The sequence below is a fragment of the Syngnathus scovelli genome, chromosome 9 (assembly GCF_024217435.2).
Source record: "Syngnathus scovelli strain Florida chromosome 9, RoL_Ssco_1.2, whole genome shotgun sequence".
In the NCBI taxonomy this organism is placed as follows: Eukaryota; Metazoa; Chordata; class Actinopteri; order Syngnathiformes; family Syngnathidae; genus Syngnathus; species Syngnathus scovelli.
In genome coordinates this window covers 2,651,840-2,673,165 of record NC_090855.1, presented here as the reverse complement: position 1 = coordinate 2,673,165, position 21,326 = coordinate 2,651,840, and the positions used below count along the sequence as shown (strand labels likewise).

The window sequence follows — 21,326 nt, the reverse complement described above, 5'->3', positions numbered from 1 at the left end:
AAAAAAAAAAACAGAAGAAAGGAGTCCCCACTTCGATTGGTTAGTGGAAAAAAAAAAAGTGGATCTTGGCTAGATGTCTGTTTATTCTTGCTTGTGAATGAGGCCCACTGGGAGGGAGCCTGGTAGTTCACATTGCGGACTTTCAGGCACCTTATGATCAATTCCAATTTTCCATTTTATTTTTGTTATGCATATGCTGCAGCTGGTTGCTAGGCAACCATGGTTGTGCTCCTTCCTTCCTTCCTGGCTGCTTTCCTTCCTTCTTTCCTATCTTCCCTCCTTCCTCCCTCGCTCGCACCCTCCCTTCCCAGCATCAGCACCCACCTCCTCTGCCGCATCTCACGCACACTTTACGTGCCTTGTCATCACGCACTGGGGCAGGTTCGGGCTTGCACGATGCCGGAGGCGGATCCACGCTGGAAAACACACAGAGGCGTTTTAAAACACGGACTTAAAATGATGATTTGAAATGCGGCGTGTTGTTAAATATGTAGCTTGTGAGCAAGAGGGGAAGGCGCAGTGAGCGAACGTCCGGGACACTTAACACGCAAGTGGACGTGATGCCCGCGTGACCGCGGGGAGGAAAGAGGCGGCACACCAGGCGGACTTGTCACCGTTCGATCCCCGTGAGGTGGTGCATCCTTTTTGGTGCATTTTCTAAATCGATGGAATGTGGTTGCTGTTGATATAGGTGAGAGAAATTCATCTTTTCCCCATCTCGGTGGTCCAGATAGAAGGTCGGATGATGCTCGTTCGGGAGGAGCACAACGCACACACACACACAGCCGAGCGGCCCGCAAGCTGAGAGAGATGCGCGTCTTTCCATCTTTGGGGGATGTTTGACAACGCGCTACCTGCTGATGCTTGCCGCAATGCCACTGGCGAGAGTGGAAGCAGAGGAAAGAAGGAAAAAAAAAAAAAATCAGCGAGCACAACCGTCGATATGAGCCATGCAGAGGAGTCTTGTTGCAGGAGGGGGTGCTGCTGCGAGCTGTATTGACTTCTACGGCCATGGCTGAAACAGTCAAATGAGCTGGCTGTCCATTCTCAACTTTCTGCTGACCAGGCTCACAATGTTCAGTCACCCTTGAACTTTTCTTAAAGAACTACAAATTTCTTCCATCACATCTCCAACATGCCCTCACCGTCAGACTCCAGCAGCGTGGCATCGGCCTCGGGCTCCCGGGGTTGGTCGGACAGCCGGCGTGGTATTTCAGGTCGAGGCCCCGGGGGGGCTAAGTTGCTCCTCTATCTGGGCCTGTGCCACCTGGGCCTGGGCGCCATGGTCCTGGCTTTCTCCTTCACCAGCATGGCCTTCACCTCATCTGCTCGCGTGAGGCAGTCTTGTCCCTTCTGGGCTGGATTTTTTGTAAGTAGGGCAACTCACAGAAATGGTAGCACATCTGGGCTAACGATCACTAGTTTGAATGCAATAGATTCAATTTTAACCTCAGTTATAGAAGGGTGTGCACACTTATGCAACTACACTTTTCTCTGCACTTCACTTGTTTGTGTATTTCTTTGTAGGTGGTGGCATCCGGGATAGTCGGCATTATCTCATGGAGGAGACCTTTGACGCTGGTGGTATGTCCATTTTCCTTTTCCCAAACTTTTTTACCGGGGACTGGACCTCTTACTCCGATGAGTAACAGGTATAGAAAATGGATGGTGGTTTTACGACAAATATATGGTAGCCGGGGGAGACAGACGGGATGTGGTTTGACATGGCCGAGAAATAACCAATAAGGCACTTAGTCTTTTCAAAAGATGTCATGCAACTGCACTTTTTTTTTTTTTTTTAATAGATACCATAAACAGCAATTGAACGTGACAGTCCGCACGAGGGGTCTTGTATTATTAATCGATCTGGCAACCCCTCGCAGATGGATCCTCTTGTAGTTGTGAATTATTGATACATTCCTGTGAAATATGACTTACATATTTGCAAAGTTACTCCAGGATGGAAATGTGTTTGTCCCTGGAGGAATACTGATGGATAGATGGAAATTGTAACGATACTTTCAGTTTGGTCCAATTTGATATTATGGTGATAAAAAAATAAATAAATCTGTGGTGGTGTGTCCCCGTCCCTCCGCAGGTTTCTCTTTTCATGCTGCTGTCTGCAGTTTGCGTGATCCTCAGTCTGGCCGGCTCCATGCTCTCCTGCCAGAACGCGCAGATGGTCAAGTCCATGCTCACCTGCCAGGTGTAAACACAGCGAGCGCTAAAATGTCCTTCGGAACAGATGGAATATTCCAGGATTAGATTTTTGTTTGGTCAGATATAGCAGCATCGCAAAGCCTGACTTCACTTTTTTTGTGTAGGTGGAGAACGGCCGTTGTGTGTGTTGCGCGCCTACTGAAATCTGCTCCAGCAAAGAGGATGGAACCCTCGTCCTCAACCGTAATTCCGACTGCCACTCGGTTAGACATCAACTGAAGGTAAAGCCTCTTGGATCCTTCTCGTTTTCAGGTCAAATGATGTTCCGTATTGTTCTACAGGACTTGTTGTTCAGCGCGTGTGGTCTGAGCATTCTTTCCACCATCATCTGCACTTTGTCCACGGTCACCTGCAGCATCCATATTTTCTCCTTGGACCTTGTGCACCTGGTGAGCGCACAGATAAATCTTGCATCGTGAAGGTTTTTGTTGATGACGTGCTTCTCACCCCGACCTAGCTGGCGCCGCACCGTTCTCGTTCCGTCAACCCGGAATGCACAACGCCTCAGGACGCCTTCCTGACCAACATCATGGACTTCGAAGAGTTTGTCCCGCCCATTCCGCCGCCTCCTTACTATCCTCCCGAGTACACTTGCAGCTCAGAGACAGACGCACAGAGGTAAGATTTGGATCTTCTCACGTTAGCGATACGTAAATAATCCCGATTGTGTTGTGTAGTATCACCTACAATGGCTCCATGGAGAGTCCCATTCCGCTCTACCCGACTGACTGTCCTCCTCCTTACGAGGCCGTGATGGGACAAAGAGCTGCCAGCCAGGTGAGCATGATTATGGACAAATATTTTTTTTTGAAGAGGAACTCTGCTGATGTTTCTGGTGATATTGTGTTAAGGCAACAATGTTCGACCAACAGGGCGCTGAGCTGTCTGGTGAGCGAGCAACGTCCACAGCGTTCAGTGGAGAAGGTAAGCAAACATCTAAATTTGCATTTCTTTTAAAAATAAGGCTTCATAAAATCCATATATAATTTTCCCTTACTTCATGTATTTAGTCTCCATGGACAGTGGGTCTCTGCTCATGTCAGAGATTGTGGACATCCCAGATGATTCGTCCCCGTCCGAAGACTCCTGTCTGTTGGAGGTGGGGATGAGGGTTCAAGGCGGCAGGGCCAGCAGGACAGCCAGCGAGGTGAGCGACGGGCCGGACGTCGGATCGGTCAGCTTCCGCGGTCCTCGCTCGCAGACGCCCGAGAGTCCTCTGGCTGGAGGACCCAGAGCCAGACGTTTTCTCAGAGGAGAGAGGTCCAACTCGTGTTCTTCACCCAGCACTGCGACCCCCACGTACAGGTGGGTGGATGCGGGTCATTTAGAATAAGATCCAGTCCCAGAGCACCCTGGTTTTGTTCGACTAAAATCATCAAAGAATTATTGAATGTTTTTAAAGTCTCAGGTGTTACTCGCCGTGTTCTTGTTCTCCAGGTCTCCAGTGTTGCGGCGCCAGGCGTTGCTAGCTCGAAGCTGCTCCCAGCTGGGGTCCATGGAGGGTTCCGACTCACAACAGAAATCCCCCATACCGGACATCCGCGTTCGCCCGTCCACTCCTTTACACCAAGCGGTTGGCCATGACGCCGGCGAGCAGAGCGGTGGACAGCGCCAGCCTCTGTACCTGCGACGACGGGCCGGGAAGAATAACGGCAGAAATGACAACGGAGGCGTCCTACGCATCATGAGGTCACGCAGTGAGCCGGGCCTCAGCTCCTCTTCGGGTGCAGGTAATTAGGGCAGGGCGCTTCTAATGTCATCAAAATTGCTTTTATATCCCAAGAGTTATTGTCAAACGTCCTTGGTTCCTTTGAAAGGTGCTAGATGACTGGTTAAAAATATCTTTTTGTCCTCCAGACTTTAGCTTTGGGTGCAGCAAAGCTTCTCCAGACATAGGTAATATTTTCTAAACTTTATAAAGATGGAAGAATATGGCGCGTCCATTCCAAATGAGTTGATAAAGAAGGTAAAAAAATGATTATTGTCTCTAAAGGTCCATCCAGTGAGGCGTTGCTTCTGCCCCGAACAGCTTTGCCGCCGGCTACGGCTTTACCAAGAAAAGACGGCATCCAACCTACAGATCCGGGGGTGCAAGTTCCTCCCAAAGCTCCACCGGTGTCGCCCTTGCGTTTACCCAGAGAATACCACCGCTCACTTGGTGACCTCAAGGTTTGTCTGAAAAGGTTCTCAAATATGTCCGACTTCCCGACCTTGGGAAAAACGAACCCAATCTGAAAATAATTTGGTTGTGTGAATACAATGGGATGGATCAAAATCACACGGGGATGCATTAAATGCAGAGGACAACTTTTTTTTTTTTTTTTAACAATCTGTCTCCCCCGCAAGGTGACTCGAGTTCTGGTGGCTCGCTTCCTACAGCGTTCCAAACGCAACCTGGCGCCCTCCTCCGAGCATGCTGGAAGCACGGGGCAAGTACCTAAAAGAAGAGCAGGTGCTGAGGGCACTGCTACCAACCATCTGTCTTTGGAACAAGTATGACCACTCCATTATGCCCTCAAATAGTACGTCCTTGCTTATATAATAAAACAAAAAAAATAATCACGCAGGTTTGGCGGGCGCCTTGGAGTACCAATCGAGGACAACCCAATCAACAACGTACTCACCATCACTCACACAGCGATAGCCGCCACAACCGTAGCCACGGCGCCCGCGCCCCGGAGGGCATCCACTTGCGCAGCTGCGGGGATCTGAACTCCTCGTCGTCCCTCTCCGTACGCCGATTAGTGTCTCCTCACCTACAACGTGGCTCGTCGGGAGCGCTTTACTCGGAATCGGCCCTGTGAAGACCAGAAAGATGATCAAATAATCGTTTGAAGATCCATCAACTCCGAAAGTCTTATGGCCTTATTCAGAAAGGTGCTGAATACCAGACGAGACGCTCTTTCCATTCGGCTGCAGTGGAAAAATACTGGAGATTCAAAATAATGGATTACAATATGCTAAAGACCCTTTTGTACATTATTGTTCGACATAAGGGGTTGGCAGGGTGAACAGTGATTTAAAAAATAATATTTTGTCTTCCATGTAAAAAGAAAATGAAAAAAAGACCTGACCATGCATATTTAGCTGAGTGTGATTTTTTTTGGGGGGCAATTCTACCCGCCTTCCGCCACCGATGTATTTGCTAGCATCCATAATATGAATGCTTGTATTCTCTATGGCTGGCCCCTTGGAAACACGGTGTGGCGTTCGTGCATGTTTTGCGACCCCCACAAACATCAGACACGGTAAATATATCTTGTGAAATGTCTTCATTTGCATGGGTTGACACTTTCCCACCCCCTTGTCCACAGAAAACGTACAGGAAGTGTTCAAAGTGTGTCTAATATCAAGTGTTGCAAACAAAATATGCATACGCAGCACACCCCGTTTGGTGTGCAATATGTCCTTGTGCATCAAGCATATCTGATTGTGGCTTTTTCGGGCGGATCCTGTAAGATAAAGATGTGTTAGTTGCACTGAGACTCAGATGAAATGAGGCTCTTGTAATAAATGTACATATTTACAAGAACACTACTGTATAGGGCTCAGACCGATGGCATCAGACTGATTTTTTTTTTTTTTTCTGCAAAATGTACCAAAGTGAAAATGATGGTATCAGCAATGGTGCATTTTGTATCCACACATAAGAAACATATTTTCAAAATGTACATGTACTGGCTACACATACAAGCACTCTCCACCGAGGCGTGTTTCTACCTCCTCCTGTCTTGCATTATTATTGCATTATGTCTTGCATTATTTATTTAAAAGAAATGATTATCTGTATGGCAGGCTTTGCAATACAATCTTAAAACCTGAATAAATTGTATGTAAATATGACACCTATTTATTGGTTTTACATGTAAACTGCGGTTAGTGAATTTGTGTCTTTAAATATGGCGAGGTATTAAGTGAAGAAAAATATTCAACGTTGCCGAATCATAAAAAAACAAGATATTTAACGCATGTATTACTTTCTTTATTCATGTTTTAGTGTTTTTAAAAAATTTTTTTTTACTTCTATTGGTCTCTAAGTAAAAAAAAAAATAAAGGCTCGCCCATTGGTTCACAGTATCCCCACTCCACTTGAAACCCCTCCCACTTTTGAATTCCATTGGCCAGTCTGTGAAAAAGCCTATCCTGGTTCGATACAAGTAGCCAATGAGAACGCAGAGTGTCAAATCGAGTCTTCTTAATCTCCGCCCATAACTCCAAGCCGCAAGGAGTGATGGGAAATTTAGTTTTGCAGCTTTCTATTAAAACAGGCGTTATCGCAATGGGAACTACAATCTGCACATCCTGGTTTCAAGAGACATTCACGGTCCTCGGTTTGATTTCAATTTGAAAATCCATCGGGGCGCAACTTTGCGTTGATACAGTTTAGGAGACAACGACAACACGAGTATGGTACGTAAAGAACGTGCGTTATGAATAAAAGTGTTTTTCTTTATTAGCGATGAACACCGGTCGCTTGCTGATAGGCAGTTGAAAGGTAAACGATTCCAGTAACGTCACCCAACGCTACTTGTTCTGACAAGAGAATCTGCTAGCTAATAATAGCAATTCAGTTTAATCCTTGCTCTTGTTGTTCACCTAAACTAACTTCACGTAGCGCACCACTTGCTCGCGTTAAAATAAGCAATGTCAAAGGCTTAGTTTTGCAAGTCATTGCAAAGGAAGGACACTCGGATCGTTTTTTGGGATGAGGCACCTTTTCCGATTGCCAGTCCCGAAAATGGTTCGCATCATGCGGCCAGTCGGGACGTCGCTTAAAGTACAACACCGGGCATCACTGCTGTCGTCTCTCCAGGGAGACAACATCTGCAATGGGTCCCATAGCAAGAAGGCTCTACTCTCGGACCCGGGGCTGTTCGAAGCCCAGTTCGAAGAGCTAGTACGGGAGCTGACGGAGCAGGACCTCACCGACCCTGTACTGCTCGACGCCATGAACCGGCTCAGAGAGGTGACTTGATGGGGACAGTCTCACTGACGATGTCACGTCTAGTGAGTAAGACTACTAAAATGCATGGTTGTGTTGGTGATTTAGGTTTTGCTCTATAATGCCCCGGGAGGCAAAAGGAATCGCGGCCTGTCTGTGATTGGCTCCTTGCGGGAGCTCCTCCCACCGAGTCGTCTCACGCAGGACGACGTGCAGCGCGCTCTGGTGGTCGGATGGTGTATTGAATTGGTAAGTTGGTGGCCCAAATCTCGAAGTCATCGATGAGCAAAAATGTTTTCAACCACATTAATTTGATAATTTTTGTGGCACCTGATGTTTCGTTCTGCGGGTGTTTTTAGCTTCAAGCCTTCTTCCTTGTCGCCGATGACATTATGGATGCGTCTGTGACCCGCAGAGGACAGCCCTGCTGGTACAAGAAGGTTAAGCTTGATCCATTTGGAAAAACAATTTTTATCGGAGAGTGTCCTCCATTTTATTGTATGACTCCTGTTTTTAATTATTTCTGAAGGACGGCATTGGTTTGGATGCCATCAACGACTCCTTCCTCTTGGAGGGCTCCATTTACAGACTTCTCCGCAGACACTGCAGAAACCAGCCCTACTATGTTCACCTGCTAGAGCTATTCAATGAGGTACTACTTTATTTCTAGGTTGTATTTTTTGTAATATACTTCATTCAAGGCCAGCACGGCAGGCTAGTGGTTAGCACAAATGCCTCACGAGTCAAAAGCTCCTGGGTTTAAACTCGAGTTTGTATGTTGTAGGTGCTCAATAAGTAAAGTTGTGATCTCTTTTTATTATTGCAGACCTCCTTCCAGACAGAACTGGGCCAAGCTCTGGACCTCATGACCGCGCCCCCTGGTCACATTGACCTCAACAGATTCACCATCGAGAGGCAAGTAGACAACATGGAGGGAATGAAATCCCTGCAGCACTATTCCATAAAATAATCCAATTTTACGTAATTGGTCTGAATTAAAATTTCACCTTGTCATGATAAATGTTATGAAACACTTTCAGGTATAAAGCGATTGTGAAATATAAGACTGCCTTCTACTCCTTCTACCTCCCGGTGGCAGCAGCGATGTACATGGTGAGCAAGGCAGTCATTGAGCCCCCAGTTAATAAAACTCTTCCTGAAACATCTCTATCACATTTTTATAGGCTGGAATCAATGATGAAGAGGAGCATAAAAATGCCAAACTCATCTTATTGGAGATGGGTGAATTTTTCCAAATACAAGTGAGTAATTATTGTGTTTTTTTTTTGTGGACAGAGACAAACAATGTGCTTGTGTTGCAGGACGACTACCTGGACTGTTATGGAGACCCCGCTGTGACAGGAAAGGTCGGCACGGATATCCAAGATAACAAGTGCAGTTGGCTTGTCGTCAGGGCGATGGAGGTCATGACCCCTGAACAGAGAACAGAGTTAGAGGTGGGTTTCAGTTCAGCAATCTCCCTGACTCGAATGGCTAAAAGTGGCATTCGTTGTGTCCCTCAGGCGTGTTACGGGCGGCACGACGACGCCAGCGTGGGAAAGGTCAAAGCGTTATACGACGCCCTGCAGATGCCGAGCCTCTACCGCAAGTACGAAGACGAGAGCTACCAGCGCTTGCAGAAACTCATCGCGTGTCACGCTCAGAACCTTCCACATGCCGTGTTCCTCAATTTTGCCAAAAAGATCTACAAGAGGAACAAGTGAATGGGATAATGATAAACCATAGTGGCAGTGGTTTAAATGACCGATTTCGCTTCTATTCATTGCAGCATCGCCAAGTCATTCTCTTCTGGATAGTTTAAAATTCATCTGTGATTTGAAGATGCATGAATTTTGCAATGCAATGTATGAGAGCTGCACTTTGAGGCAGACCTGCTGTCTATATTTTTATATCTGCTGCTGGAAGTATATATAGCCTGCCTAGGACTTGTTTATTGCCTTTAATAAATATCAAATGTACAGATATATGATTATGGTGTTTTCCCTGACGTCTTGTTTTTTTTTAACGTGTCCCAAAATGAACTCTCATCCACCATTTTTTTTATTTGGATCACCTATCCAAGCTTGACTTTTATCTATAGACTAAAACTATGTCAAGTCGCTGCAATTCAGTTCCAATAAAAGCCAGCAGGGGGTTAAGTAATTATCTCCAACGGAACGAGATGAATGAGATGTTATGACAAGCCAAGAGGTGGGGTCAGCGTATGGCAAGGTTGGTACTGCTCGGTGCTGATATCGAGTCGGCGGACCGCTACGCCCTTGCGGGAGTCACGTGACACACCGGGGAGAGCAGTACCGACCACGTGACCGAGCGCCCTCCCTTTTCCCCTCGCATCATCTTTCGATCGTATCGGTACGCGGTGGCTCGCCAGGAGACTGATGCTCTTCACGTCCGGGAAAAGACGAAACGCCCGAGATGGACGCCTTCTACTTTGACGTGAGTCGTCATTTAAATCATTTTTATTCTGTATACAAGTGCATGTGAAATAACAGGATGCCCGCTTGAATCCTCACCGTAACACAGCTACCGATTTAAAACGATCGCTTGACATCATTTTTAGGTCAGAATACAAATGCAGTAGGGTTATTTGAGAGTGTAGTGGGAATATTTGCCCAAAACAAGCGGATGGGCCTTCATAGTAGGGCGATGCGGATGGTACCCCCACCTCCCTCCGCCCCTCCCTCCCTCCTCTTCCTCCTCCCAGTCTCCATCATGTCTATGGATCAATAAATGCAGGCTCAATACCGTTCACGTAAGCAGAGTCAAATTACATGTCATCACGTCCTATTTTCTAAGGAGCTTGATTTTTTTTTCTCGTCTCGACGTGGCCAATCAAGACTGAGCCGAGAGTGATTTACATTGCAGTGACGTGAAAGGGCACAGTGCAGCAATGAGCAATAGGCTTCTTCTCATGCAGCCTCACTGCTGCTGCCTGATTATTTCATGCTCCACTTAAATCAGCTCTTCCCTAGCTTTAAGGGATGCTTTTGTTTCCTTTCAAAGAAAAAAAAAAATCATATTCATTATGAGCTGGTGAGGGTGGATGCACAGATGGAGGCAGGGAACAACAGCAGTGAGCAGGCTGAACAGATGATGATGATGGTGGCAATATAAGTAACAGTGTATAAATTGGATTATAGTTGAAATTCACTTTTTATAACAATTATGGTAAAATTTTAACTCAATTGATCAATCAGTGATGATTCAAATGGACCCTGACTGACAAGGACTCTAGAAAATATATTTTTTAATTTACAGCGGTTAGCTTACGTAATTAAAAATATTGAACTAGGTCTCATTTCTTTTTTAAAATTACATGGATCAAATATTCTTGCAGGCTGTATATGAGTCAAGCTGAAAAGTTGCCCACCTCTGCTACAGACGATTGCTTTAATCTAAATATGATGCAAAAAAAAAAAAGTAATATATTACTCATCATGAATATTCACAATGTGTTTCCTTTGATGTTTCAGGGATTAGGAAGTCATTCCAACATGTGATCGTCACGCCGCGGCAAAATTGGCTTGGCCCAGCGTTTGTTACGATAAAACCAAAATATCTTATTCCCAAAAAAAAAAAAATCCAATTATCACAATGCAATCCTCCGCTCAGCCCGGCAAGCCGCGGCGTTTTGACGTCAGCAGGCGGACCACGACCTACATGGGACCAAAGTCTCGCGGTGCTCAGAAGGAGGATAAAAACATGAACACTGTCACCTCGTCCTCCCCCAGGCGGGTCACGAAAGCTCCCGTCGTCGCCCCCAGGACCAGGCTGACGGCGGCGCCGCCTCGGGTTCCGCTTAGCCAAAGCAGGTTTGGTGCAAAACAAAGCTCCGTCTCCTTTAAATCCGCAAAACCCAAACCCAAAAGTGTTCGCACGGGGGCGGCAGCGAACAAAATGTCGCCTCCTCTTCCTCCGGCTCCTTCCGTTCTCCCTCTCGACCCAAACTGCAACGAGCCCAGCCTGCCTTGCTTGTGCTGCGACGGCCGCTCGCCGCAGGACAGCAACAGTATGTTCAACCATAATCACAACAACAACAACACCGTTTCTCTCCGGCACCAACTGCAGCTTCCCCCGCCGCCGCCGCTCGTGGTACCCCAGAGGAAAAACGAGGACCGGTCCCCCTCTGGAGAGAAACCGCAGCCTCCTCCCCAACCTGAAGAAGAAGCCGCTCTGGATGACAAGAAAGACGTCAAATCCGAGGAAGAGGATGACGAAAGCAGCAGCGGAGACATCGATATCGACGACGAGGACGACGGAGACCGCGACGACGAGGATGACGACGACGACACCCTGGTGCCCTCGTGCTGCGACTGCCCTCCCTCCCTGCTGGAGTTCTCGCTCTCCTCCTCCACCTCTTCTTCGTCCACTTCCATTAGCTCCTGCTCCGATCTGGAGTCCGACTGTGCCGATCAATACGCTCCTGAACAGCAAGATCTGGTATCGGCGTCAATCAAAGAGTCTTCTCCGCAATGCCAGGCGCCTGCACGTTCGCTCCCTTCCTTACCAATCAGTCGCTGTCCCGTAACCTTTCACACGCCCGTTTCGTCCCCAGATGAGGGCTACCCCTCAGCTCTGGACACACCTTCTCCAGACTACTTGGGTGTTAAAGATGATCCCCAAGTCACCAAGTTGGGTTTGCTGGACTTTCTGGAATCGGTGGGCGAGTTTGGGAAAATGGAGCGTTTCAGTCAGGTGATCCAGGTGGCCCGTTGGGATTTGGAGGGCGAGCAGAATTGGGATGTCTTGAGAGATCGCTTGGACCACTTGGATCGCTTGGAGAAGGTCAACAGGGAAATCAAACTGGCCTACGTTGCCAGACTCCACGAGAAGGGTTTTGATCTGGGGGATCTGGAGGAGCAGAACCTCTCCGACGTCATGGATGAAATGGGCAATGTCGACATGGGCTGGAAGCTCTACAAAAGCGGCGGAGGGTTCATGGGAGAATCTCAGGAGTTCTCAGACGCCGGCGTGGACCTGACGGCTCCGTCGGACAGCGACGATCCTCCCGCTCCGGACTCCCTCACCCCCTCCCCGGCGGAGCCACCTCCTCGACCCCCGAAACCTCCGGCCCGTCACGCCAGCGTCAACTCCGACCTCCACACCTACATCAACATCAGCCGGGAGACCACCTCCATGGCTGTGTCCACCTCGCCCACCTTATCCACCTTCTCGCCCAACTCTTCCTCTCCCACGTTCAGCACCTTTCGCTGCGAGAAACCTTTGCCCCCGTCCCCACCGTCCATCCCTCCCCTCCCTGCCTCCAAACCAGTGCAGTACCTGACTCTTTACACCGCCTCCTCTCCATCCATCCCCACCCCGACCCCTCCTATTCCTCCACCTCGGAGGAGACACCTGGCCAGGAAGGAGGCCCAACGCCTCGCTGCACTTCAAGCGGAACAGGAAAAGACGCCGCTGTCTCTCCCGCCTCCGACCACACGCCCGCCGCCTTTGCCTCCTCCCCCGGCAATATCCTCCTCCCTGCCCCCGCCAGGTATCCCCCCACCACCGCCGCCGGCCCTGCCTCCTCCTCCTTCCTTCCATGCTCTGGATGTGGAGATCCGCAAGTTGCTGATGCTCGCGGGGTTGACCCAGGCTGAGCTCCTCAAACTGAGCCCAGAATTGGGTGACTGCGTCGGGGTGTTAGAGGAGGAAGATGTGGGGATTTGTTTAGCCGAAGAGTTCAGGGACTGTGATCCCGAAATGGTGGAAAAAGACAAATGGAGTAGCAGAGGGAAGTCAGCTGGGGACGGAAGGGCAGACATTCCCAGGGTGGGGAAGTCAGTGGAGGGCAAAGGGGTCCAGAGAACCACCTCGTTCTCCGAGATGGCTCGAAGGCGGAAGAAAAGCAGCATTTTGACATCAGACACTTACTACAGCACCACTTTAAGTCACACGCAGGACACAAAAGCAAAAAACATAAGCTTTGAGTCCCGCCATTATCCAGGTGAGGTGCTCGATTCACCTCCCCCTCCTCCTCCACCTCGACCTTTACCACCAGTCCCACCAAGCGTGCCGCCCCTTAGGGTCAGCACACTCCTAGCTAACTCGGCACAGCCCGAGCGCTTCGATTGGCTGATCGCTTTCACACCCGAGGCCGACATTCCGCCGCAACCCACTCAACTGAGAAAATTTCCCGTCGAATCGGCAAAGAAGAACTCCCCGGTTCCAAAGGTCACCAGCTTCAAAGAGTTGCGTTACCGCAACAAAAGCAGCGCCCCTACGACTAAAGTGATCACCGACCCGGACCCCGATCCCTCGGTCATCACCCCGGACCCCGACATACTCTATAACCTGAAGTGGAGACGGGAGAAGGAGGGCAGCGGAGGCAGCCAGTGGGAGTACACCTCTCAGGCCCAGGCCCTGTTCATGCAACCGCCCCCGGCGCTCACCTCCATGGCGGCCCTGAAGGAGATGCTGCAGAGGGTGGACGAGGAAAGCGCGAGAGGTGACAAGCTAGGCTGTTCGCTCAGCGACAGCAGCCTGTGGACAACCAGCAGAGAGTGGGAGCGCCAAGATGTGACGGTGAGGAAGGCGGACAAGGAGAGGCGGGAAGAAGAGGCGGAGGTGAGAGGACAAGCTGACGGCGGGAGGACACTTGAGTCAAGGAGCATTGGTGAGAGGCCATTCTCATTTTACAATATGTTACAAATACACTCATAGTACCATATAATTTAATGTAACAGTTATGGACACAATGGAGAGAACACGAGTGGCAAGATGGAGGATGAGCATGAGTCACACAACGCTTACAGATAATGAGAGGACAAACTGGGAGGGATGACTGTGTGTGTGTGAGTGTGTGTGTCTATGTGAAAGGGAGATGGATACTGGGGGTAATATGAGGAGAAGGTTGGAAAGTCTCCAGCAAGCGTTATCACAGTGTGATGTCATCATTGCCTCATTCAATTATTTATTGCCTCTCCTTGGTAAGCAAGGGAGAAGGTGGACAGTCCTCTGGTGAGCTCACCAGAGTTTTTTGTAACCTCCCTTTTAAATATAAATCCGTGTTATCTCGTTTGATGTCTTTTAGTTTAGTTTGAATCCATCACTTTTGGTGGACCCTGTCTCCCACTCTCCAGAGTGACACATAGCTGGGATCGGGTTACTTATCTCATAAAGTGCTGCAGGAGAAACTATAAAGCTCGTCGAGATAAAACATGATTTAATTCGTTTCACTCCAATTATTCTAACATTTACAAAAATGATATGCAAAATTAGCGAGTCATTTAACTTGAGAATGTAACGATTAAGGCTAATTTGCAGAATGGTCCGTTTAATGTGTGACGTTTTAAGTGTGTACAGCTTTAAGATTTGTACGGGGCGGGGCTTAGAAGCTCAACCAATTACTGACAAGTTTTCTTCCAAAACAGGAAGTACTGCGTGTTTACTTCCAACCTGAGTCGAAACGTGATATCTGTTGTTCTCACTTTTAATCTCAGAAGTTATTGAGTGGATTTAACGATCAAATCAAGGTAGTTTTCACTCGATTGAGGGGTGTACTATTAAGACGGAATAGGCTCGAGGTCATTGCTATCTAACATCTGACCGAGCGTGTGCGTTTGGGGCATGTAGGAAATCTAAATGCCCGTCCTTTTACATGGAGAAAGAGCAGGTGACATTTTTGAAACATAGTTTCACTTTTATTTTTGTGCCATCTCTTGTCGTGTCCTGCCAGCTAAAATCCAATAGTACTGCTTTTCATGAATCACTCAAACTGTTAAAATGATGTTTTACTTCATGTATGTCTTTTTGACTGTGATACACTCCTGTGTGCATTTTTCTCTCAACAGACACTAACATTCTCTGCATCTCTCTCCTTCCTGTTTGCCATTTTTTTTACCTCTTTTCCCATTCTTATGTCTCCATTGTTTGTCCACGCTGCTCCTGCATTACTCTGCTTATGCCTCCCGCAGTTTCCTCTCCCCCACTGTCCCTTACCCAGCCCCCCCAGCCTTACTTCCTCCACGCTGCCCCTTCTTCCCATCCACAGGGCCACATTCATATAAATTCCAGGCCGCACGCCCACGTCGGCCGAGAGTCCTCAGACACGCTCGGAGACCCGAAGTGGGCTCATGCTGACGCTGTGTTTAGCAACCAATCCAGGGCTGATTTTGTTTCTCCCAACCGTGGGAAGGAATCAAAGCAAAATACAGCAAAGCAATTTCATAATGCTTGCAGAATTGATGACACGCTGGGCTCTCGCTGTAATTTGGACTCACTCTACTGCGGCGACAAGCCGAGCATTGCAGACATCCGTACAGCGGATGTTCCTGAATGCACCACCCCGTATAAAAACATAGACGTCATGATGACGTATTCACGTGGCCCACAAAAACCAACAGACCGTAACGCTAGCCACACCAGGATGTCCAAAGAGCTGCCCCCTCTGCCCACCTATTACCTGCACCGCTCCAAGCTTTGCCCACTGCACGGGGGCTCCCCTCCTCGCCTCTCCCCCATCGGTGCCCTCTCGCCTCCCCAGCGCCCGGGACCGCTCCCTCCCGGCGCGGTGGGCTCCGGCCTCACCTCGCCTCTTTTCCCCCGCTCGCACACTCTTCCTGCCCTTGCCGCCCCCATCTACTACCCGCACCTGTATCCCACAATACCCCTCTGTGCTCCCCCTCTGCCCCCAAAACTCTACCAGGGTTCCCGACAGCCACGCGTGGCCAGTAAGCTCTTTCTTTCTCTTCTTCCTCTCTCTACTGTATTGTCGTTACTCCCCACTGTCATGATTGGAATCGGAAATCAATGTTAAAGAATGCGTGTTCTTTTTAAAGCTGCCAAAAATAAGTTTGCTTGGGGTGACATCTGCTTCTGTCACATTGGGCTCTTGTCACTGCCTGTCCGTCTGTCCGTCCTTGTGTGGCTGGTTTGTTATTTTAGACTCTTGAGTTGTGTCTTCAAGTGAACACAGGCAAGACAATCTTTGTTTTCCGACGTTCACGGATTGTTTCGTATCCCTTTTACGTAGACTAATATGGAGGAAGAACCATAAAATGGCCTAATCGCTGCCGATGACTCACTCCTCCTTCAAATCATCTGCTTTGTCCTGCCTCATCACCGATGTCACCTATTAACATTTTTTTAGTTCAGCTATATCTCTCCGCCATGGCTTCTCTTGCGCTTGTTAATATCAGTTTTTATTCCTCTAAGTCATCCCTCTTTTTTATTTATTTGTTTTACTGCTTCCGCTGCCAGCTGTTCGCAGTGTGTCGTTCGCCGGAGCTGTGCAGAGAGGCGACGTGTCCTGGATGGGCGAAGAAATGCCGCATCCAATGAGAGGACAGCGGCTCTCCTCTCTGCACCTGCTGGAAAAGAGAGGTACTGCAGCTGCACTTTTTGGGTGCGTTTTTTTTTTTTTTTGCTTTAACCGCGCAACTGGTATTTTTCCTCCAGCTCTCGTCAGTGCGGTCAGCGTGGCGGTCGAAGCCGTCTTGGCCCAGTTCAGTTCTTCTCGCACGGTGGTTCAAAAGGTTAGTCACTCTTCAGTGATGGACTTTTTGCTTTTCAGCTCAAGGCGAATGATGCACTGGATTTGCCGTATCTCGCCTGCTCCTTCATATCGTCGCCCTCCCTTCCGATCTTTAGGCCTTATCAGGAGACAGCACCGTAAATCCATCTCTAGGCCGTCTGGTGCTGCAGTGCCTCTGCCCCGCCCTCCATGGCCTGCTGACGGACGGTCTAAAGCCCCACCAGAGTGACCTGATTGCAGGCAGGAGGCCAAATTCGGCCTGGAGCTTGGTTTTGGCTTCAACACGGCCAGGTGCGAGCAAGTATTACTGAAATTGTCAAATCTATTGATTTGATTCAGAGCTGTACTGAATGGACTCCAAATTTTGTCTGCATTCTTGCAATCACTCAGGTCCTAAAACAAAAGCGCTGTTCAATTTACAAGTTCGAGTTGGCGAATTGCCTCAGCTGAAACAGAGCAAACAGCGCTTCAATGCGTTCGTTCTGGGATTACTCAAGTAAGTGCTGCTTGTTCACGAGAAGAAATTATTTCTTTGATCGGGGTCTATAGATCCACCTCTCTTTCGTTCTAGTTCGAAGCAGCTCGATTTCTGGGTGTCTCACCTTCACTCTAGCAGTGGTGAGTTCCCTCAGATTTTTTAAATCATTTAAATGGCCTTTCAGCGCAGTCATTATCATCATCATCTTCTGTTTTATTGATCCGCAGATGTGTTGGACACAAACTACCGTCCGTCCTCCTTCATGCGGTTGTCGCTGAGCGTCTGCCAGCCCTTGTTCGACGAGCTTCTCCTCGTGCTGCAGCCTCTCAGCCTGCTCACCTTCAATCTCGACCTGCTCTTCCAGCACCACCACCTGGAGCCCCACAGTCCCGCACCACAGGCGTGCAGCCCCCCCGCTCAGAATGCGGGACTCTCAACAAAGGCGATCCGATCCGAAATTAGAGGTGGGAGATATATGGAAAGCCTCTCGGAGGTCGACTTTACAGGAACCGGACATCAGGTAGAGGATGAGGATAAAGGTAGTCCTAATACAGGGTGGTCCTTCAATCTGGATCACACAAGTCCACAGCTGCGGTGGGTTCAGGACAAGAGGATTGGCGAACTACCTCCTCCAAACATGGAGGAGGAAAGCCTCGCTCAGCAGGCCGGACAGGTGCTTACAACCTATTGAAGTTCAAGTCTGACTATTCGGACCTGACGATTGTCTTTCCAAATCACAGGCGATCCAGCAAGGGTGGGGCGCAGTGATGCGGTGGGGAGGCCGGCTGAGCCAGAACCTGGCCGAGCTCAACCCGGCCGCAGGGAAGACGGATGAGGCGAAGACCAGTCTACCAAATGGTCAGGCCCAGACACAAAGCGACTTTGCTCCAGTTAGCCCTGTCGCGCAGGTGCCATGGGGTCTGGGTCGCCTCTTTGGCTCTACCTCTTCTAAAAGCCCAGATAGCCCATTGGGTCACGCAACACCAAGCAGGTGAGACCCTTTAAGTGTTTTGGGTTCGGATTTCACGGATGAGATAACCACATTTTTATCTGCGCGCGTAACCATCTAGGCGGCCCTCACAGTGGTTGGCTCCCGGTGTCACGGCGCTGACTCGATTAGTGAGCAGCACTTCTGCCCCGGTTTTAAGGAAGACCCCGGAACCGGTAGAAGATAGTCACACTGTGCCGGAAAGAGCGTCTGACACTCCAGAGACGACAGACAAACCACACAGGTACTTTTGTACGGCAGCTCAACATGAAACTTTTTCCATAAATTCCAAATCTTTTTTACTTTGCAATATTTTTGATTGACTCTACAAATAAAAATGCTCAGCCTAATGTTTTATCTTTCATTTTATAGCCTCCTATGAAATTGAATCGGCACTTATGGGGATGATGTCATTGCTCGTATTTGTTTGACTTACACTGGCCGTCTTGGCTGCCGGCCGCTCCCTCAGGTCCGTTCGAACGTTGTGCGACCACGCCGCCGGGGCGGGCTCCGAACTCAGCTTTCGCAAGGGGGAGGAGCTTGTCGTCTTGGGAGGCGTGGACCAAGACTGGATCCGCTGTCGCCAGGGAGACAGAGAAGGGCTGGTACCTATTGGCTACACCTCGCTCATCATGTGACACCGCAACAGCTGGAAAAACAAAACAGTCAAATTATATATCGGAATCCATCGAGTACGGTGGAGCAAATGGAATCAATTCATGATCTTTAAATGATATATCCCATTAAATGCCCATCCTGCCCAGCGGGTCGATCAGATCAGCGACCGCCAACTGGTCGTGACGGCGGCCGCTTTGGGATTACTGTCCCAGAACCTCCTATTGCATACGTGATCATGTCGTGAACTGTAGCTGTGTGTAGGTGTGTGATTTATTGCCCTTACAGCCCTAAACTCACCTTTTGCCACCTGGTTCATATGTGTTTGACATTTTACTGCTGTATAAATATACATAAATATATATATATATAAAAAACAAATATATAGGTATATATATATATATAAATATATGAAGTGAGATTGACATTGCATTAAACACAGAGTAAAAAAACGCACGCGGATCCATTCTCGAGTGGTCGTCACACATATGTGTTTGAAATCCAATAACCTTCCTTCCCGCGTGCTTCACGTGTCGTCTCCAAAATCAAATGCATTTGCCGCTTTTCCTCAAATAGTGGCCTCCTTTTTTTCTAGCTAGTACAATAAATGCCGCCGAGATAGCGACAAATTCTATTCTCCGAGACCAATCAGTCTTTAATTAAAGGTCGTCACTGTCAAACAAATGCTGAGTCGGCAGGCTGCTATTTGAGGAAATACAATAGCATTCTATGATTACCCACTTATTAAGGCTAACTAATTTACTACTGGTTCAACCCGGCATGGGCTCATTAATCTTCGCTCAAGTTTGAACACCGAAGTGAATGCAGCAAGCAAACCCTCTCATGTATATGGCGGTGATGATAATGATAATAATAATAATATCTGCCGGTTTGTTGGCTTTTGCATCCACCTTGAACCCGCAAACCTGCCATGTTTAAGCTTCTCTCGTCATCGATGTTAGCTACAGTGGTAGTAGAAAGTGGTCATGTTGTGGCAGTGATAGGTTCATACACAGTAGGCTACTTTGCTTTGCTGTCATCTATTTTAGTGATTCTTCTCATTTTTAGAATTGACAAGACATTGTATTGTACAACGTACAGTCGAGTTGTTTCATTTGCTAGAAAGTTTGGTTGCACTGTTTGTATTCTGAGCAGGGAAGGAGTCATTCTCTTTTTTTCATGTTGAAAAAAAAAAGTGAATGAGGGGAAGTTTAAATGTTTACCAATGACGTCATGATTTTTTTTCTCTTATTGATCAAATCAGCTATCAGGGAACGCTTTTGTTATCGTGTCAATGGCCGTGTAGCATTACTGTCACCATGGCAACAGTAGCATTACGTTAGGCTGGTGCTCATAATCCAAGATTCAAATTGGTGCCATTAAATAGACGATTTAACAAGAACAAATCCGTCTGGCTAGAACATCAATTGACACATTTTTAATTATTTTTGCATTACCCTCCAATGTGAGGGTAACGACTGCCATGCATTTGTTTGCACGCCATTTATTTATTGGATGGACTATTTATTGCTCTTTTGGAGTTGAATCGCTGGGTTCTGAAATATATGAGTGTTCATGTCAGGGAAAGCACATACTACACTTTCACTTGTGTTTAAGTGTGCAAGCGGGGGTGTAACATGGGTAGTAGTTAGTAGCTTCCTTCTCCTCCTCCTTTCCTCTCTGGTGTCATGTAGCCCGTAGACATACCCTGTGCGCCCTATTATTGATTACGGCATAAAGTGTCCCTGTCACTGTCTACTTCCTGCATGTGCTCGTTTGTAAATACACCAAATAAAACAAGCCAGTATGAACCAAATTTGTTTGTATTTTTTTAATGGAGTTTTACGTTTAAAAATGTTGACAGCATAAATGTATAATATCTTGGCTCAAGGTAAGCGACGGAAATATTTAAATATTTACACCGTGGTCAGTTTGATACTTTTCAGACTACGAAAAATGAGTTTTAAAGTGGATTTTTCTACCATGGGTTTAAACGGGGACATAAACCCCAACGTCAAGTCCATTCATTACGAGTTTTAAGATGCCCTTAGTCGGTATTAGTTTGTATTTAGACAGAACTTTATATATTATTAGCGTATTCGATATACATTTTTAATAAAACATACTCACATCTTTTACCGCCAGTGTAGGTTTGACTGCGTCGTACGCGCGTGCGCAGATGGAATATTATTCGCGCATGCGCATGTCTTCCTGTCAAAAAAAAAGAAAAACGGCAATGATTGCGCAAACGTAAATATCTAGCATTACTATCCGCTTTTAAATGTTTATCTCTCAGACTAAAGCTACGAGATTGTTGCCCCCCTCCAAAACAAAACAAGCCTTTTACGAGACATAAAGCCGCTTGTAAAAGCCATCATCACCCTTTTAAATGACCTCGAGATACTTTTGCGCTATTAATAGTTGCCACGGTTGTTTTCGAAGGGGAGCAAGAGGAGAATTATTCCCCGGAGATATCCACAGCCCTCCCCCACACCTTGCAGCTATCATCTCACGTCCTCTATTATGGGTCATTATGGAGGACAAACACGTTCCGAGCAATATAAGCACCACTAGGTGTCGCTATTAG

General features: G+C 47.8%; 3 protein-coding genes and 1 long non-coding RNA gene across 7 annotated transcripts; 3 read left to right on the top strand and 1 right to left on the bottom strand.

The window, feature by feature from the left end:
- Nucleotides 1-212: 212 nt before the first annotated feature.
- fam189b (family with sequence similarity 189 member B) lies at nt 213-6,063 on the top strand. 2 transcript variants are annotated; one of them, XM_049730913.2, is made up of 14 exons: nt 213-1,369; nt 1,528-1,584; nt 2,099-2,206; nt 2,325-2,441; nt 2,502-2,609; nt 2,678-2,838; nt 2,898-2,997; nt 3,093-3,144; nt 3,231-3,525; nt 3,658-3,950; nt 4,078-4,116; nt 4,214-4,389; nt 4,567-4,713; nt 4,788-6,063. In XM_049730913.2, the coding sequence occupies exons 1-14, from the start codon at nt 1,136-1,138 to the stop codon at nt 5,022-5,024; spliced, it is 2,124 nt and encodes a 707-aa protein (XP_049586870.1). In that variant the 5' UTR covers nt 213-1,135; the 3' UTR covers nt 5,025-6,063. The 2 variants fall into 2 exon arrangements, with proteins under 2 accessions (XP_049586870.1, XP_049586869.1); XM_049730912.2 differs by having other exon boundaries at nt 3,072-3,144.
- Nucleotides 1,552-18,708, bottom strand: LOC137840638 (uncharacterized). The gene is made up of 4 exons (XR_011087459.1): nt 18,561-18,708; nt 8,494-8,596; nt 3,218-5,018; nt 1,552-2,606 (listed from the first exon to the last, which is right to left on the bottom strand). It is a non-coding gene; the product is annotated as an uncharacterized lncRNA (long non-coding RNA).
- On the top strand, nt 6,440-9,150 carry fdps (farnesyl diphosphate synthase (farnesyl pyrophosphate synthetase, dimethylallyltranstransferase, geranyltranstransferase)). Of its 2 annotated transcripts, XM_049730987.1 has the most exons (10): nt 6,440-6,630; nt 7,034-7,186; nt 7,271-7,411; nt 7,522-7,602; nt 7,692-7,814; nt 7,989-8,077; nt 8,203-8,275; nt 8,347-8,424; nt 8,485-8,619; nt 8,686-9,150. In XM_049730987.1, exons 1-10 carry the CDS (start codon nt 6,628-6,630, stop codon nt 8,884-8,886), a joined length of 1,077 nt encoding a protein of 358 aa, XP_049586944.1. In that variant the 5' UTR covers nt 6,440-6,627; the 3' UTR covers nt 8,887-9,150. The 2 variants fall into 2 exon arrangements, with proteins under 2 accessions (XP_049586944.1, XP_049586943.1); XM_049730986.2 differs by lacking the exon at nt 6,440-6,630 and having other exon boundaries at nt 6,722-7,186.
- On the top strand, nt 9,454-20,555 carry rusc1 (RUN and SH3 domain containing 1). Of its 2 annotated transcripts, XM_049730771.2 has the most exons (12): nt 9,454-9,619; nt 10,657-13,799; nt 15,100-15,855; nt 16,385-16,507; nt 16,583-16,659; nt 16,775-16,949; nt 17,049-17,154; nt 17,230-17,276; nt 17,364-17,809; nt 17,877-18,127; nt 18,207-18,368; nt 18,594-20,555. In XM_049730771.2, exons 2-12 carry the CDS (start codon nt 10,778-10,780, stop codon nt 18,760-18,762), a joined length of 5,334 nt encoding a protein of 1,777 aa, XP_049586728.1. In that variant the 5' UTR covers nt 9,454-9,619; nt 10,657-10,777; the 3' UTR covers nt 18,763-20,555. The 2 variants fall into 2 exon arrangements, with proteins under 2 accessions (XP_049586728.1, XP_049586729.1); XM_049730772.2 differs by lacking the exon at nt 15,100-15,855.
- The last annotated feature ends 771 nt before the right edge of the window (nt 20,556-21,326 follow it).

Bases quoted from the DNA above. Each gene is read 5' to 3' on its own strand.
- fam189b (XM_049730912.2), top strand. From the start codon at position 1,136: ATGCCCTCACCGTCAGACTCCAGCAGCGTGGCATCGGCCTCGGGCTCC. The intron at 2,610-2,677 runs GTGAGCGCACAG...ACCCCGACCTAG, and splicing joins CCTTGGACCTTGTGCACCTG to CTGGCGCCGCACCGTTCTCG. The intron at 4,117-4,213 runs GTAATATTTTCT...TTGTCTCTAAAG, and splicing joins CAAAGCTTCTCCAGACATAG to GTCCATCCAGTGAGGCGTTG.
- fdps (XM_049730986.2), top strand. From the start codon at position 6,926: ATGAGGCACCTTTTCCGATTGCCAGTCCCGAAAATGGTTCGCATCATG. The intron at 7,187-7,270 runs GTGACTTGATGG...TTGGTGATTTAG, and splicing joins CCATGAACCGGCTCAGAGAG to GTTTTGCTCTATAATGCCCC. The intron at 7,815-7,988 runs GTACTACTTTAT...TTATTATTGCAG, and splicing joins TGCTAGAGCTATTCAATGAG to ACCTCCTTCCAGACAGAACT.
- rusc1 (XM_049730771.2), top strand. From the start codon at position 10,778: ATGCAATCCTCCGCTCAGCCCGGCAAGCCGCGGCGTTTTGACGTCAGC. The intron at 15,856-16,384 runs GTAAGCTCTTTC...TTCCGCTGCCAG, and splicing joins CCGACAGCCACGCGTGGCCA to CTGTTCGCAGTGTGTCGTTC. The intron at 18,128-18,206 runs GTGAGACCCTTT...GTAACCATCTAG, and splicing joins GGTCACGCAACACCAAGCAG to GCGGCCCTCACAGTGGTTGG.